At 35.4% G+C, this 17,036-nt stretch overlaps 1 protein-coding gene across 3 annotated transcripts; it reads right to left on the bottom strand.

The window, feature by feature from the left end:
- Positions 1–3,516: 3,516 nt before the first annotated feature.
- Positions 3,517–17,026, bottom strand: LOC136815236 (uncharacterized). Of its 3 annotated transcripts, none has more exons than XM_067071681.1 (7): positions 16,866–17,026; positions 10,024–10,094; positions 9,758–9,825; positions 9,155–9,229; positions 8,137–8,205; positions 7,537–7,894; positions 3,517–6,981 (listed from the first exon to the last, which is right to left on the bottom strand). In XM_067071681.1, the coding sequence occupies exons 2-7, from the start codon at positions 10,044–10,046 to the stop codon at positions 6,213–6,215; spliced, it is 1,362 nt and encodes a 453-aa protein (XP_066927782.1). In that variant the 5' UTR covers positions 10,047–10,094; positions 16,866–17,026; the 3' UTR covers positions 3,517–6,212. The 3 variants fall into 3 exon arrangements, with proteins under 3 accessions (XP_066927782.1, XP_066927781.1, XP_066927780.1); XM_067071680.1 differs by lacking the exon at positions 16,866–17,026 and adding an exon at positions 14,733–14,977; XM_067071679.1 differs by lacking the exons at positions 10,024–10,094; positions 16,866–17,026 and adding an exon at positions 14,733–14,977.
- Between the last annotated feature and the right edge of the window lie 10 nt (positions 17,027–17,036).

Raw genomic sequence — 17,036 nt, 5'->3', positions numbered from 1 at the left:
TACTTTTTGAGCTCAAAAATATAGTGGGATGGTTTTGAACGCAATTTCTTAAATATAATTTTTATATGGGGATGAATTCAAAGTCAATTTCCCAGTGGGGCTGAAATGATAGGGTATTTTTCATCAGAGGATGAAGTTTTTGCTAAATTTTCCAGTGGGTTGTGGTTCCATGTGGGAAAAAGTTCCACAGGGGCTGTGAGACAGGGATGTATTGAGTTTCTTTAAAAGTAGTGATACAAATTTTACAAAATTGGCCTGCAAATAATGCAAATAATGCTGAGGTTGCGCTAAGTGTGGTTTGCACTTTCAACAGTTGTTGATCTGACTTAATTGTCAAAATTAAAGATTTAAAAGAAAAATCTAGAATTTGAAAAATCTGTTAATCATAGAGTACAAAGAGAGCTAATTACACCCCTGTCACAGTGTTACAGCCCCGGGGGAGCTTCTCCCACTATGGGGATGAAAGTTTATACGGTGCAATTTCTAAGCGGAGACGAAACAAAGTAAAAGATGTAGGACATTTCTTTCTCCTTTCGCCTTAAAACTTAAAACTAAAGGTGCGAAAAAGAAAAGCGGCACCTAGTTTGGTCAACAGAGGACACCTCTTCTTTTTCCTGTCATCACGCTAACAGGCACAGGGGTCATTGGACAATATAAAATTTTTTAATTAAAAAATAATCTTGTCAATCAAGAGATCAATCCTAAAAAACACATTCTCATCTTGCTCCCATAAAATTGAAATATTTTTTTTACTTTTGCCAAATCAGCTGCAAGAAAATCTGCTCCTTACTTTTATCCCGACGTAGAGATTATAATGTTCTTAAAAAACGAAATTATTACCTTTTTTTATTGTATTTGATGATTGTATTTTCGATAAATTTGGCATGAAAATTTGATATTTTCATGAAAAATATTTTCGTTTAAATTTCAAGACGAAAACTTTATATTTTCTTGAAATACAAACGAAGAAAAGATAGTCAATCTGGAAACATGAAAGATTTCCTTTTTAATGAAAAACGACAAAAGAAATTATCCACCTTTTCGAAGCAAGAAATATTTAAAGATTATCTTTTTTCAAGAACTTAAAGAAAAAGAATCTTTTCTTAAAACTGTAAGGAAAAATCGATATTTCCGCAATCGTACGTTCGAAAACATTAAGTTTTCAAGGACAAGAAACTGGAAAGACATATATTTCATGCAGTGTCAAAAGTCCCCGCTTCCGACGGGCCTGCCTTTCTAGGGAACATAGTATATGGAATGATAGTTCTTTGAGCTTAGATTAGCCAAATTAAGCTCAAGGAAGCCTATTAAGTGTGATTCTTTAACCTGCCAAAATCTTCTTATATCTATATTAATCATTAGGGTATCTTGTCCAAGTTATGTTTTGTCAACCGAACTCACACAATTTTATTTGTATCTTATCTTATAAACGTCATTTTGCCAAAACTTCTTATACTGCACTTTGAATTTTTAAAACAAGCATACGCAACCCCCCTGCTCCCCCGAAAGCCTCTCACAAGGGTATTAAAACCATAAAACCATAAAACAGCAATCGAGTCTCTGACATAGTCTCAAAATTACGCAATACCAAAAATCATAAATCATAAAGTCATAAATTCTCGTAATTCAGACCAAAGTTTGAAAATTTTGGTTAATTATTGGGAAAATAAGCTCACCACAGGGGTTGTAAAAATATCGAAAAGGGGCAAAATGTTTTATTTCAGTCTCTCACTTGGTCGTTTTCGAACTTTGGTTTGGACATGTCACCTCACAAACCTAGTACTTTCAGAGCTTCCATACACTATGCAATAACATCATACACGTTTTTTTTTTATAAGGAACCTTAACTTTGCTCTGAGCCTGGAGTTCCTTATTTTTACAGAGAATTTCAGTCTCAAAGTTCCTTATGAGTTCCTTACTACATAGGAAATTTTGAACTTTTTGCCCCTTGAAAGATCAAAATTTGGTCAAATTAGTCCCAATAAGGTACATTATTTTCAAATCCACTTATTCTCAGCCTGAGCAGTTCCTTAACAATTCCTTATTTTTTGAACCATTTTCAGCTTCGAGTTCCTTATAAACGTGTTCCTTATAAAAAAAAAACGTGTATCTCAATTGTGGATCTCATTTACCCGAAATGAATGATACGTAAGCAGGATGTTTACTTTGGTTATTGACTGGCTTGACTTATGCAGATATCAAAATCGAGCAAATATTTCCTTTTCTGTAGATTTTACCAAGTGTAAACGTAACTGTTAATATTTGATGAAATTTTGTTTGTTTGTTTGTTTTCCATTCTATTATGTGATTTCCATATTCCCATAATGCTTTGTCAAAGAATGTTAAAGATTTTGATCCTTTTTTGCAGCAGGTTTTTAATTCACTTCCGAAAGTCAATAAAAACCGTTGATGATCAATAAAATCGTTGAAAGTCAATGAAGAACGTTGACTGTGGTCATTGATCTATTCATGATATAACAAGACCCCCAAGGTTAGTAACCGACAGTAGGTACGGCAAAGCAATATGTGTCGAGAAAAGCTGGAGAGGCAATTTTCGAAAATTGGGATTTCGGCGCCTTTGTTAAAAAGTAAAATATGTTTGTGAATTACGCAAGCGAAGAAAGCTCGAAAATCTTTTGGTATTTGATTCACTTTTGAATAAAACCTGCTAATTTTAAGGTGTAAAAAGGGGTGTTGTACTCTTACGGTGTGACGGGATTGGCCCTTTTTTAGTACGGTATTACGGGATTTGACGGAAAAAAGACGGGAAAACGGTATTTTAAATTCAGACGGTGACGGTACTTGGCCTTTTTTTTTGTCATTATGCCGGTACTTGAACCTGTACAAACCAATGGGACGGTGCTATCATTTTTTTCAATTTTCGGGATTCCGGAATTCAGCAAAAATTTTGACGGGAAAACGGTATTTCGAACCCCTACAAACCCCCCCTTAAAAAGGCAATTGGGCACCGAAATTAGTGTTCAGAGGCGCCTATTGGCACCTCTTGCTTTTCGACACCCCCAAGAAATTGGCCGCTGGGAGAGCCGCCCACCCCTGCCACCATACTACTGCTCTTCAGGGTAATTTCAAAGCTAAGTGGTCTGAAATGATTAAATGAGAGAAAAAAATCTAAATATTAGGTAAAAATCATCATGCTCTTCAGCTAAAAAAGAGAAAAATTTCTTGCTTCCTCCTGCTCTTTTATCAAAGAAGGGTCTAGCTGTTACCCTTGTGCTGTTCCAGCATATCGATGCTACTTTTTGGAATTTACCAAAAACGAAGAGCTGTCAACTTTGTTCTTCCGAATAGCGTAACATGATTGTCAATACTATTTATTTTTATGCTGTTTGGTTTTGCTTGCAGTATCGAAAGAAAATGGAATACTGTTATGAAACGTCCTAAAGAATAATAGCAAAATTTTAAGTTAATTGAACAGTATCATTAATAGTTTGCCAATTTTATTGTGAAAAATGTTTTGGAAAGTCATTCAGGGAACATGTAATTGAGCTTTAATCATGAAAGATTTCAGGCAAGAGTTTTCTGCTAAATAAAAAGAGATATGAAATAAATATACTGGTACAATTTAAAATTGTCAAATACCTTTACCTAGGTTTGTTTACATGTCGTTAGACAAGATCAACACAGCTTCTCCCATGTAGAGTTGCTCGGGTGAGTTAAAGAAAGTCCAAAACATTTTTTGTGACGCTGACCGCTTCCTACAGTTTTTACCAAGTTATGTGTAGCTTTAAAGAAGAGTAGTAACGACAGGATTTCGACAATTAAAGTTCATAGCATTAAAAAATGGAAATTATCGCCGTTCTTCTAACTTATTGAAGCCGTCTTTGTGACGTTTTTTTTCGACGTATTCTATAACGTCAATGTTAGTTTTTAGCCGTTATTTTAAATTTTTGACCCAGCACCTTTCAAAATCCTCTCGTTAATACGCTTCTTTAAAGCTATTATATACAGCAAGGATTTATTATACACTGGATATACAAGTACATGTTTATTTTTTATAAGGAACCTTAACTTTGCTCTGAGCCTGGAGTTCCTTATCTTTACAGAGAATTTCAGTCTCAAAGTTCCTTATCGAGTTCCTTACTACATAGGAAATTTTGAACTTTTTGCCCCTTGAAAGATCAAAATTTGGTCAAATTAGTCCCAATAAGGTACACTATTTTCAAATCCACTTATTCTCAGCCTGAGCAGTTCCTTAACAATTCCTTATTTTTTGAACCATTTTCAGCCTCGAGTTCCTTATAAACGTGTTCCTTATAAAAAAAAAACGTGTAACAGATTTTTGCCGATTTCTCGTGTACTAGCTATACACCCCTGAGTCAGTGGCCCGGTCAGATCCACCCCGGTGAGTAGCCCGGTGAAAAAAATGCTCAAAAACAGCCCAAAATTAAGCCCCGGTGGAAAATAAGTCACCCCGGTGAACTTTCAGAGTCCACTGGGTCACTGAGACAGGGGTGTAGCTTTGTCCGCAGTAATGATATTATTGTTCGCTCTCCTTCCCTCATTAAATGATTCTTCGAAGCATTTTTATTGCATTTCTTATCGAAAATCACTCATCCAATTCCCAAAAGAGACTTAAAACTTTCCTGTGAGAGTCAGAGGTCGTGTTCAGACCAAGGTTTAAAGCAGTTAGGTCTACATGTTTCTTTTATATTCCTTTTGTATTTAACGGCACGCTTCTCATTAGTTAAACCAAAGTTTAAAAAAGAATCACTCTCTGGTTTGAAAAAAAAGTTTTTACGATTTCGTTACAGTTTTCTGAATAGACGAAATCAGAATTCGCAAGTGAAAAGCATGCTCCTTTTGTAAATGAAGAAAAAAGAACGTGAAATTTATGACTTAGAGACGCTCGGAGCATCTCTAGCAGTAATGGCTTCAACGACCACGAATTAGTGTTTTGCAGAGGGATTCCCTGAAATCTTTTTTGTTTCAAAGTATCTCAAGAGAGAAGATGACATGATTTCAAGTTAGGAAAGGAGATTCCTCGAGATCGCCAATCGATGTGACAAAAGAAAAGTGATTATAATTGAATTCCCATATCAACAAAGTACTACTTAAACCTTAAACTTAAACTTTCATGTCTGAACTCGACCAGATTCTTTCACTTAATTGCTAATTATAAGTCGTTATGACGTTTCAAGCTGTGAGAAAGATGCAAAAGACGTGTTGTGTATAAGAAATGTAATGTTGACACCGGAAATTTTCAAACTTCAACCTCAAAAAAACCACCTTGCCACCACGTGCCTCCAAAGGATTTTCATACCACAGTGGAGCCAAGACACTCAATTCTTATGTATATTAATTTCAGCTCGTCTGGGGACAGTCTAGGAAAGATATTTCCAATTGAAAATTTCGTGTCACTATAAGCATTTTGTCTGAATTTCTTGTCTAATAATGTTTTTGTCACATTAGATTTCACAAATGTATCCAGCTAGGAATGCTAGCCTTACTTTCAAACTTTTTTTCTGCAAATGTACAAAAAGAAAGAGCTAGAGTACTTTTAAAAAATAAGACTGATTAACATTTTTTTAAATCAGACATTTTCTAGCCGCCATGACAGTTGTCCTTTGCGGACAAAGCTAGAACATCAATTGTTTTCTGAAACAATGAAAATAATAATAATAATCGCTCTCCAGCGTTTTATGAGTCGTTTATCCAGTGTATAATAAATCTTTGTATACAGGACTTGGTAGAAACGGTAGGAAGCTTTGTTCTTTCCTTAACTCACAAGAGTGCTTAAAACCCAACTTTATAGTACCTGGTAGCCTTAAAACTAACGTGGACAAACATTTTTTTTCAAGTGAGATTTTCGAAAAAAATAATTGATCTCATATTTTCTGAAAAAATTGCTTAGTTAAAAAAGCTGATCTTAAGCCAATGACAGGGGCCGTCGATAGTAGCTTCTGAAAAAGAAATTGAGTTTTTTTTTTAAATCAGCTCATCAAGCAAGAGCGTCATTTTGGTATATAATACCGAGTATATGTATGTGTGTTTTTCAGCAGCGGAGACAGTAAGGTTCTAATTTGACTAGATCATGACCAATTGAGAACGACGGTAAATCAGCACCTCGATTTTGCGGGTCAGTCCTCAAAAGTGCGGGTTTTCCCGAATCACGCCAGTCTACCGTCCTCAAAAGTGCAAATACATAAACTTGCTAATAAATAGAGGAGTCTACTGTGAAATGCACTAAGGTACTATAAGGTTAAAATTAAGGCATGTAGAACATTATTTTGAGCTAAAGTCATTTCCATGTCATATTTTGTATACTGAATACTACGATCAAGCTTTCTCACTGCTTCTTCGTAAATTATTCCATCTTTAGATATCATCTGTCTCAATTTCTTTTGAATGGTCCTGCCTTTTGCCCTCCATGGCATATCACCATATTTGGCATTGAGTGGAACAAACCAGGACGGCCCGTAGTGATAATACATCCTTTCTTTTGCGTCTTTATGGCAAGCCATCTTAGAAGACTGCAAATAACACGTGCAAAGGTCATCGTGCGTTGGTTGTCGTTTGTAAAATGCCATCTGGTTGACCATCCAATCACTGAAAACCATGTTGATATGAGGACAACCAGCTACATTCCAATGTGTTTCAGCCCCAACTCTTCCTATTGATCCATCTCCATAAGGCCTTGGTGTAAGCTTGTCTCGAATAAGTTTGATATATTTCTCTGGAGGGTAGTCTACATAGACATCCATATCGCCGTCGTGTGAAAGATAAGAACCATTTCTGATGACTCCGAGCTCCGATCCTGATCGCGCGAAATAAATGATACCTTCTTTGTCAAGCAAGCTCCACAATTCTTGATGCTTCCTTGAGCAACGTGTCCATGGCTTTGTACCTTGTCCAAAAGTACAATTAGGGCGCACATAATTTAGAGGAGGTTTTTGTGCTTTCCACGTGTGTTTGCGATGGGGTAGGTAAAGAAAATCGGTTTGCGGTTGGTGACTCCAAAATCTAAATATTGAAGAACAACGAGAAAAATTATGTTATCTGTTGTGTTATCGTTATTACAAAAAGAGGAACAAGTAAAGCTAAAGTAGACTTTTTAAGTGATCTCCGACTAGATTCTGATCACGCTTGCAGACTATGGCTTTGTAATAAAATCTATCCGTCCAGGTTGGCGACCGATTCGATATTTGCGATAATTTGCCAAATCAAAACGATGGCAGCAAAACAGGTATCAATCATAAACGTAAATGTTACAACCCGGTCATTCTTGCTTTCATTTGCAATTCAACGTTGTTTTTAATGTTTTGGCTGAACAACCAGGTCGCCACCAGGTTCACCGCATTAGTGGTAACTTCCGGGTTTGGTTTATTGGTAGGAAATACATACAGTGGGAAAGGGAATAGCTAAATTTTCGAGATTAGGAAGAATACGGTAGACATGAACGAATTGCTAAGTTTGGTGATCTTTTTGTGTGGCAATTTATAGACCGAGATAGTAAATTCGGTAGGTCTAGTATTGGCTCGTTGACGTGGTCAAATCTTTCGAATAAAAGTATGTTACCTTGTACAATCTGCATAGTATTGCTTAGCTGGCACTGCAGATAAATTGACCTTCATTTGGTGGTGCAAAAACAAGGGAAACCAAGATAGCTTCTCGTATTTTTTGCCGACATAGGAAGGATAAGGACAATCTGCTTTTTCTTTCCAATTGTCTTTATACCATTGGATGGGTTTCAATTGACTGTAAATTTCTTGGTGCTCTTTGTTTGCATCCGGTAACCATTTAATTTCTTCTTTTTTGTTTGTTTTTGGCGTTGTTTTTGGCGTTGTTTTTGGCGTTGTTTTAGTCGTGGTCGCTGTCGCTGGATTAGAAACTGCATTGGGAGGGCCTTTTCTTGTCGTCAGTAATGTCTTATTTTCTGTAAATCAAAGTGTGTAACAGACTCAGTGAGACCTCTACTCACTGGAAAAGTCGGTCCGAAAATTGTCCCGCTTGAGAATATTATCCTGAAAATTCAATCGATTTAAGAACTACTATGAACCATCGAGAAGGAGAATCATTTTACATAACCCCATTTTAAGATCACAATCGGACAGAAAGGAGACACTCATCAAAATGAAAGACATGAAAACATGTTTCATACAAATTATATATACTGACCTTGTTTTATAGGAAGTTTTTGTACTTGCTCAATCTCTGATGTCAAATTGTTACTGGGTGGCTTCGAATCTGAAAAGACAATAGAATGGTACAAGTCAACAAAAATTCTGACAAAAAATTGCAACAAAAAGTGCACATTACCCATTTGATAAATGTTGTCAGTATTTCGGTGTAAGTAACGCTTGTGCGCCGACCGACAAATAGAATTACAGCACCATTGTGTCACAGACCCGCTGGAACACCAGCCCTACTGGAAAATTTGGCGAAGATTTCGTACTCGGTGGGAAAATACCCTGGAATTTCAGCCTTACTTGGAAATTGACTTTGATTTCATCCCCAATTGTAATTCAATGTTTAAAAATTGCACTCCAAAACCATCCCCTTAGAATAATAGAATCTCTATACCCATTGGGATTTCAACATGAATTTTTATCCCCATTGAGGGAAAAAATTCTACCGCGGGGCTGCGAGACAGGGGTGTATTACAATTATGACTAGTGACAAAGCATCAACGCACTTCATTTTGCTTATAACTTACGAATCGAAATATGTGTGGATCGTACGACTTGAAAAAAATTCATAAGAATTCAGTGCATCATTTTTTACCAACTGTCATTTTAATGCAAAGTTTTATGGTAAGCGAGTCATATCACATGAAGAAGGTGTGGATACATCAAAACTGGTACATATTGACCCAATTCAAATAACAGGATATTTATAAGAATTTTACGAAAGTGGTTTGAGGGCGAGGTAAAAACATGCTCTGATTTTGGGTTATGCGTCCAAGGGGGCGGTGTACCGCCCTCTTACCCTTACCAGGACTGAAAAGGAGGCTTTTATAACCCTTAATAGGACTAATTTGACTAAAGTTCGATGACTTTAGGGGTAAAGATTGAAATTTTCCTCTTTTCCGATCCTCAATGGGTCTGAGATTAAATTTTCTGATTTTTCTCCGGGTGTGAAGAAAAAAAGAACTCTATTTTCAATGACAGAGATAATCTTTTATGTGAATACTAACCATATTTTATGGAGAGTCTTTGCAAGATCGGATGCAGAAGATTTGGCGACAAATTGTTTACTTGCGGCTTTATGTCTGAGAAAGAAAGAAGGTATTGTAAATCATCGCACAACCGAAAAACTAAAGATTTTTAACCCTTTCGACCCTTCAGTTTCAAAATTTATGTGTTTTGTTACTGAAAAATGCTCTTAATCATGTAAAGCCTATTGCGACTGCTACTTTTATAATAAAATTTTGATAGGTCGATTTTTAACGTTTTTGGGCACTTTCTGAAAGTAACTTTTTTATTCAATTGAGCATTCATTCATATTCAAGCACATCGAAAAACATCGCACAACCAATAACAAAACAATAACAATGACATTCTAGCTAAAATGCAGGTAATAGCGTTCCGTTGCAAATCTAAAAATAGCTCATCTAAGGTTACGTAATGTTTTGAATTTTCTTCGCAAAGCATTGTGGGATTGCAAGTCAGACAAACAAATCAAGATGGCGGGTGAATTCAGTGAACAAAATGGGAGAAAAAACGGAACGCTATTTGGAGCTCCTGAATAGATTTAAATAATAGAACAGATTTGGAAGTAAAGCAGTATAACAACTTACCTGTATACCATGTTTTACAACCAATATACACGAGATATATACATGTTATCAGGAGAACTGCTAGGAAGCTGAAAAGGAAAAAAACTCATGTAAAGACTTATTATCCCTGTTTATACACTGTATATACACACTTTTTTTATATGGAGAGTGTTTTTTTATTCCATCATGGGAATTGATCGGTTGGGGTAAGGTGGCAACTCGCTGATAAAAATTCTGAATTTTTATTTCAACTTCATCAAAAATATTATTTCAATGATTTGCCTTACCTATTTCTAATGTTATTACTCATGAATCCTTTTCACTAATTTGCAAGGTTTGTAAATTTCAAAATTACGTCCTGAAGGGTAAAAAGATGTAATTAAAGGTGATAACTACTAAGATAAGAATCCTAAATCTACACTTTTTTGACCATAAGAGTCTGAAGCTGCCAAGGGGCTAGAGAGGAATCTTCAACTTTTCTTAAAAAAGAAAAAGTGAAGCTTTAATTTTGCACCGCATTTACAAAATTTGTTTGAAAAACCCGGTGTTCTAGAAGGAAAATAAGTGCCTGAAATCAAAGTTTCATTGATTGCCCGAACTCTAATCCAGTCCTTTAGCTCGCTTTTAATTGTGCTGTCCGATAAATAGCTTTTTCCTCTTCAATTTTTCATGTTTTCGAAACTCAAATTTTAAATTATTATATTAGTTATCGAGAAACCAATAACAAAAATTACGGTGTTGCTAATTTAAAATTAAACCATGACGAGATTATACGACAGACCGTAGCGTGGTGGCAGGGGGGAGAGGGTGCAATGCCCCCTCCCAGCGACCAATTTTTTTTTTGGGAGGGGGGTGCTGAAAGACAAGTCACGCAAAAAGGCGTCTCTGATTACTAATACTCCTTTAAGCGAACGCGACGGTCTGATACATAACTAATTACTCCATACTTCAGTGTATGCAAGTAAAACTATAAATTAGATATTAGTAATTTCCAGCCTAAAGGGGAAAAATAATCAAATTGCTCACTTCGCTTGCCTAAATTTTACGAGCATACTGCATTTTACTTCTCATAGTGGGACCAAAATCCCAATCTTCGAAAATTGGTTCCCCAATTTGTGCTAGTTTTGTTTGATCAACCACGCTAATGAAGCCGGGACTCCAGATTTTCCGGAAAACAGTGTAGATAAAACATGATTTGTAAACGCAACATTTTTAGGACATGCGACAGTTTGAAAAGAAATTTAAATTTTGTAAGGCAAGTTTTGAAAGAACAGAGTAGCAAACTATAGATTATAAGATTTAAAGCAAGATGAATTTCTCAAAACCAAACAATTTTCATTATCATGACAAACTCACAAAAATACTCTCCCTCAATTTTTCTGTCTAATATGTAACATTATTCACTTAACTCACTGAGCAATACTCTTTTTTCTCGTTGGTATCTTTTTAATCTCGTTTACTCTATTATCTTTTCAAAAGACTAATTATTACCATTTTTATAATCAAGCTGATAAGAAGTATGGAGGTAAGAGAAGAATAGAACTAACAATAAAAGCAATTAGTGATGTCATATAGAGGTTTTTAAAACCTGAAAGAACTAATTGAGATTCTAAACCTTTTTGTGCCCCCCCCCCTATAGCGGTTTGTTTGAATGCGTAAATGTGATTTTACGGTTGCATGAATCTGTGAAAATTGAAAATTGAAAGCGTGAATGTGTAAATTGACAAAAGAAATTGTGTGAACGTTTTCTGGTGAATACGTGAATTTTCTCTTTTCCCGTTGATTATGGGCAAATTTCCCGATTTCCCGAAAAATCGGGTTTGCATAAATTTCGGAAAAAATTGCGTGAGTACGTAATTTCAAAAATTGAAATTGAAATTCACGCGATTGCGTGAATTGGGTATCCGCCGGGGGGGGGGTCTCTTTTATAAGAGCACCTGTTCTCAAAATGTTGACCATTTTTTGAGTGGTGAGTGTAAAAGTTCGGGTCACAGGTTATGGGTCACAACACAGGTCTGACAGGTCAGCTTAAATTACTGCAAAAACACAAAAAAGTGTGTGCATCGTGTGGACGGAGGGGGGAGTACTTCAGAATATTTATCCGATTGACACAAAAATTTTGCAAGTTTGCACCGAAGGTGAATTAGTATAGTGCCTTTGGTGTAAAATGAAAACTTTGGCATTATTACCACATGATGACTTTAACTCTAACTCTAATAACTCCCTCTAACTTTTTTTTCTTTTGTGAGGCAAGTCTAAGTGACGTGTACTTTTGGGACGCTGGGTAGATTGTTCAACTGGTGGTATCGTGTATTTTACAGTCTGTGGTCCAAAAGTATCCGTAGTTTTGCTTTACTGTAATTACCAATAAGCTACTGTATCTAATGGGGAGGTTACATGTAGCCGGGATGAACTTAAAAATAAATAAATCTGGTTCAACAATTCTTTTGGTCAAGCTTTTTTTTTAAAGAATGCGTTTTTTCATTTTCTTATGGAAATTCTTAACTTTTTGGGGGAAAATCATCCTAAAATATTCTTACGGTATTCTTAGGTTAAGATTGAAATTCAACCTAAATTTAGATATAAATTTGAAAGTATTGGGTCTCACTGGGGTATTATTGGCAATCTACAGGTAAAAATGCTTAAAAATGGTATGTATTCTTAGGTTCAGTTGCTAAATTCCATGATGGCGATATTCTTACCACATTGGCCAATTTCATCATAAATCCATATCCTTATCTATATATTAATAGTATAACGCGTATGTCATTTTGTTTTCTGTCTGTGTGTCACTTTCGATTTCGCAAGCAATTTTTGTTCTTTTAAAAGATGACTTTTGCTTCTTGCTCCACAAATGTGTTAAATCAGATTCGCGCCGTTTTATAAAGACTTTGTTTTGATTGATAGATTAGACTTTCTCTTTTTTTTATTTCTTGTCTTTTGTTTTATATTTTAGAATGTAATTAACGACCTATTTGATTTGAGACATTCGAATTCTTTTCAAAACAAAAGAAAATCTTTTAAACAGAATCTGTTAAAGAAAAGAACAAATATAAAATAAAACATAAGAATCACAAGACAAGTTTGTTAGAACTGTAAACATGCAACATTAAAAATACATTCAAAAGGCGGTAAAAACTAGAGTTCTTTCTTCGTAAAAAGGGACCTTTAAACATCTATGTCGATAATTATTTTGCTGTAAATCTAAGTCATTGTTGAATTTGAAAAGTTATCGAAGTTATGACGAAGTTATTTTATAAAAAGCACCATAAAATTGCTGCCTTCCGGGGGGACTATGGTTGCGAGCTGACTTTCGGCCCTGCCCCTTGGACCCTTAGCAGAATAAAGAGGAGAAGAAACAAGGGATATTGTTTGAATTTTGATTCACTTTTTGGGACTAATTTCACCAAGTTTCTATCTTTCTGGGGGCAAAAAGTTAAAATTTTCCTATTTTTCCGATTCTTAGTGGGACTGAAGTTTGACTTTCCGATTTTTCAAACTGCCATGTCTCAAAAAAGGCACCTTTAAGGCCGGCATATACCAATACCCTTCCTTCTCTTGCCTAAGCACCCCCCGGGCTGCCTTTTTTCGACGAATCGCGTGTCATGTCTATTATTTCACTCCGCTTATCTTGACATCCAAGTTTTCCTAAACATCAAGAAATACGGCAAATATAACGCGAGCGAAGCGAGAAAAAAAATCTAATTGCAGAGCCGTCTCGGACGTCGGTATGGTGTAATTTGGGAATAGCGCCCTTTCTGCTTTCTGATCATTTTTGCCACAAAAATATTTTTCAAAATATGGTTAAAAGATACGTCACCCGGGAGGGATAGAGTCAAACTTTGAAGAGAATTCTTCCCTTTAATTTTGATTTCATCGTGTTTAAGGGGTGTTTAAGCCACCTTCCCAACATCCAAAGGACTTTAAATGCGTTCAGCAAACAGCTAAACCGGCGTGCGACGCCGGGTACCGGCTAGTAAAGTATATTCTTATAAAAAAGCGTGTATACACGTATAGTTTGCGTTTTTTACTTTTGTGTGTTGAAAATCTAGTACTATGCATGATTTTCAAAATTTCGATCTGTACACAATTCAGTCTTTACTTCTCTTTATCGCCCTCACGAAATCAACATTTTTAATTCCGATGACGGTCAGTCTATAGACGGAAAGGTTGCAATACTGTCAATATATTACTTTTTTTTGTTGACAGTTTAAGGGCTCTGACCATAGTCCAAAAATTGATTTTGGTATTTGAACATAAAAGTTACATTTCAGGTTCCTTAACACTTTTAACAAAGAATTGCCTTTATAAATTGCTTTTTAATCGAATCCCTTAAGAGTAATCAAGAATTTAATTGCAAAAATGACGTTATGAACTTTAAAAAGATGTTAATAATATGTTGCACCACCCTCTTTTACAAAAAGTACTTATTTTTAATGGGTAAATCATTTTGTTGTTTCAAAATTTCTTTACACTGTCCGCAAAGAATTGAACTATTTAAAATTTTGCGGAAAATTTTTCTAAAAAGATGTGTCAAAAGTTATGACTGTTTTTTTAAGCAAAATCCGGATGAAAAATTGATGAAAAACCACTATTTTGAAGATTTCGAGACAAAGAAGTATTTACAAAAATTTTCCGCAAAAATTTTTATTGTTCGGTAAAAGATACACCATCTACTGCAAAAAATATTTCAAAATGTTTTTTCTTCGCCGAATCTAAGCTCTTCAAAGTTGAAATACTCTTCCTCGCAAAAGTCTTCATTTTCTTCTTCATGAAATTTTTTCAATGCAATTTTTGAATTTTCAGATTCAAGAATAGTTTGTCTAACAGAAAATGTATAACATGCCATAGTTTTGTTGGTTACATCAGTCAGAAAACACATTTTAAACACGGCAATTATGAAAAAATCACTATGGTCAGAGCCCTTAACTTTCTTTGAGGCTAATTGCGTATCAGAAAAGTTCTGGTACTAAAAATAGGAAGGAGAAATTCTTACCAGGTTTTTATTTGTCTTGTTCCTATATTTACCATCCAAACAAAAGTTTTATACTTTTTCTCAAAACATGTAGAATGTGCAAACGAGTGCACCTTTTCGCACCAAGCAATTTTTTTCACCCCGGGGTGAAAAATAATTTGTGTATACACGTAAAATCAAGAAACTTAAATAAAAGTTCCTTGGTAAAATTTAGCAAAAAAAAGTCTCAAAAAAATTCACTCTGGTTATGGTTGGTTTTCAGTAGCAATATTCAATGAAAAAATATTCATGCAACAAAAACTATGTATGTAAACTATGTCTATGTATTCAACAATCTCATTTTTATATTCAAGAAAAAAAAATCATTCAAGAAAAATGAAAATCATTCAAGATAGATGAAATTCATTCAAAAAAAATATATCCATTCAAGAAAAAATAAATTTCAACATATTCAACACTACTAAAATTTGTTCAAGGAAATGAAATGAGCTCCAAGTCAAGAATAGACTGCTAGCAAACTAGTCTGTTAATTAATCATGTCAGAGGGCGGGAACATAAAGGCGGTGGGCGTTTGCTATGATATGAGCTGCGTAGGAGAACTAGCAAAAGTTGGTGAGAGAGGGTTGGTGAGTTAACAGACTAGAACACTCTGTCACGGCTTCATTTTGGAGGTTTTGACAACGTGTGACTATTTTTGGACAAAAAAGCAGTCGGAGTAGACAAACTTCTGCGCTGATTTCTTTTTGTCTGGATTCGGACTGTTTTATTGTAGGACTAAAAAGTGTCAGACTAGTGAGATGCACCCCATTTACATTATATATACTTTCGCATATTACAGAGCAGATGTCTCCTCATTACAGGTCATTAATTTATTCTGGATTTTACAAATTATATTTTATTTCGGATTATTTTAAGTACCTAAATAGATACCCAAATTTGGTTACCAAATAGGGTACCCAATGTTTCCAACCGACCCCAACACGATCTGCGACTTTGACGGAAGTTATATTTTGATTTCTCATTTTACATTTTAAGTTTTCGAATTCATCGCATCTCCGTTTGGTTGCCAGCATGTTTATGTCCAAGAAGTTCACGTTCTCGAGGTATCATATCAACTAAACACCGTTTTCATCGTGGCAAGTTATATTAAAAACGATGCCATTGTTGATAATTTTGCAACCGGTATACGCAGAATCAGTCCCAAAATTAGACAGCCCATCAGATTAGGTTCAGCCCATTGAATCGTTTAAAACGCCCACGTCCAATTTGACGAGTGGCGCAACAGACTTTGGTGCAATGTGTCGCCAGTAAATTTTTCTCTGTTCCGGATGAAACGACGATTAATTTTTGAGAGTTTTAGCACGCTATTAAAGACTATGCTATAAAGACAAGATCTTAAAAGGCACAACTAGGAAAACGGGAAATTTCAAATGATAAGGGTAATAAGGATATAAAGAGGCTGTTGTAAGTAAAACACTCCAATAAGGTAGCAATTTCTAAAACAAGCGTTATGCTTGCTACATGCCGGGATGTCAAAGTTAAAATCTTCAACACATTCTCGAAGTTTTGTTCATGGTTCAATGCACAGAAAACAATAACGATCTGGTACCAGGCTAGGCGGTCAGACCATAGTTTTAATATTCAGGCCTTTGTACGTAGTTAGACAGCCAAATTCTGCCGGAATACCCGAGAAAAAAACAGCGGCAAGATCACATAAAATTTGTTAATCGAAAAATTTAATCTATTGAATTGTGTTTATTTAGAATGACGCTCAAACGGGAGGAAAAATTAAATTGCGTTTCATCTAATATCTTTAAAAAATTCAACTGTCACCAATGTCAATTGAAAAAAACCTGGTTTGGAAATCAGGTTGTCTTTTTTTTTTGAGGTTGAGATTTTTTTACCCATTCGTTTGGTCACATGCATGATCAAAATTGACGTTAGAGATTCATGGTCAATAATTTTTGGAAGCCACTGCAGTGGAGTGGCTTTTGTGACGTCACCCAGGAAAAAGACTGTAGATTGCTGCCAATTCGTTTTGATCACGTGATAAAAATTCAACCTTTTTGCTTGCGTTTCCTGACCAGGTTTTTTATATTCAATTGACATTGTTGTCACTACCTTGGAAAGCACAAGCCGATATCATATACTGACCTGTATCGACCAATCCAGATTCTATTCAGCGTGCAAGCAACGCAAAGAAAAGTAACCATGACGACAATCTAAGATCTTGGATGAAGTTTAAAGTTGAAATTTTCATTCCCGTCGTTGAAAGCGCAACACAAAAATGTCACCAATACTTTTTAAAAAGAGTCAGTGATAGAG

The sequence above is a fragment of the Clytia hemisphaerica genome, unplaced genomic scaffold (assembly GCF_902728285.1).
Source record: "Clytia hemisphaerica strain Z4C2 unplaced genomic scaffold, Clytia hemisphaerica genome assembly, whole genome shotgun sequence".
NCBI classification, from domain to species: domain Eukaryota; kingdom Metazoa; phylum Cnidaria; class Hydrozoa; order Leptothecata; family Clytiidae; genus Clytia; species Clytia hemisphaerica.
Note: the sequence above shows the minus strand (reverse complement) of the source record. Positions and strands in the feature narration are given on the sequence as shown.

Excerpts from the sequence above, each read along its gene's own strand:
- LOC136815236 (XM_067071679.1), bottom strand. The coding sequence starts at position 14,767 with ATGGTAAATATAGGAACAAGACAAATAAAAACCTG. Across the intron at positions 9,230-9,757 it reads TTGTAAAACATGGTATACAG|ACATAAAGCCGCAAGTAAAC; the intron begins GTAAGTTGTTAT and ends TTTCTTTCTCAG. Across the intron at positions 8,206-9,154 it reads AAGACTCTCCATAAAATATG|ATTCGAAGCCACCCAGTAAC; the intron begins GTTAGTATTCAC and ends TTGTCTTTTCAG.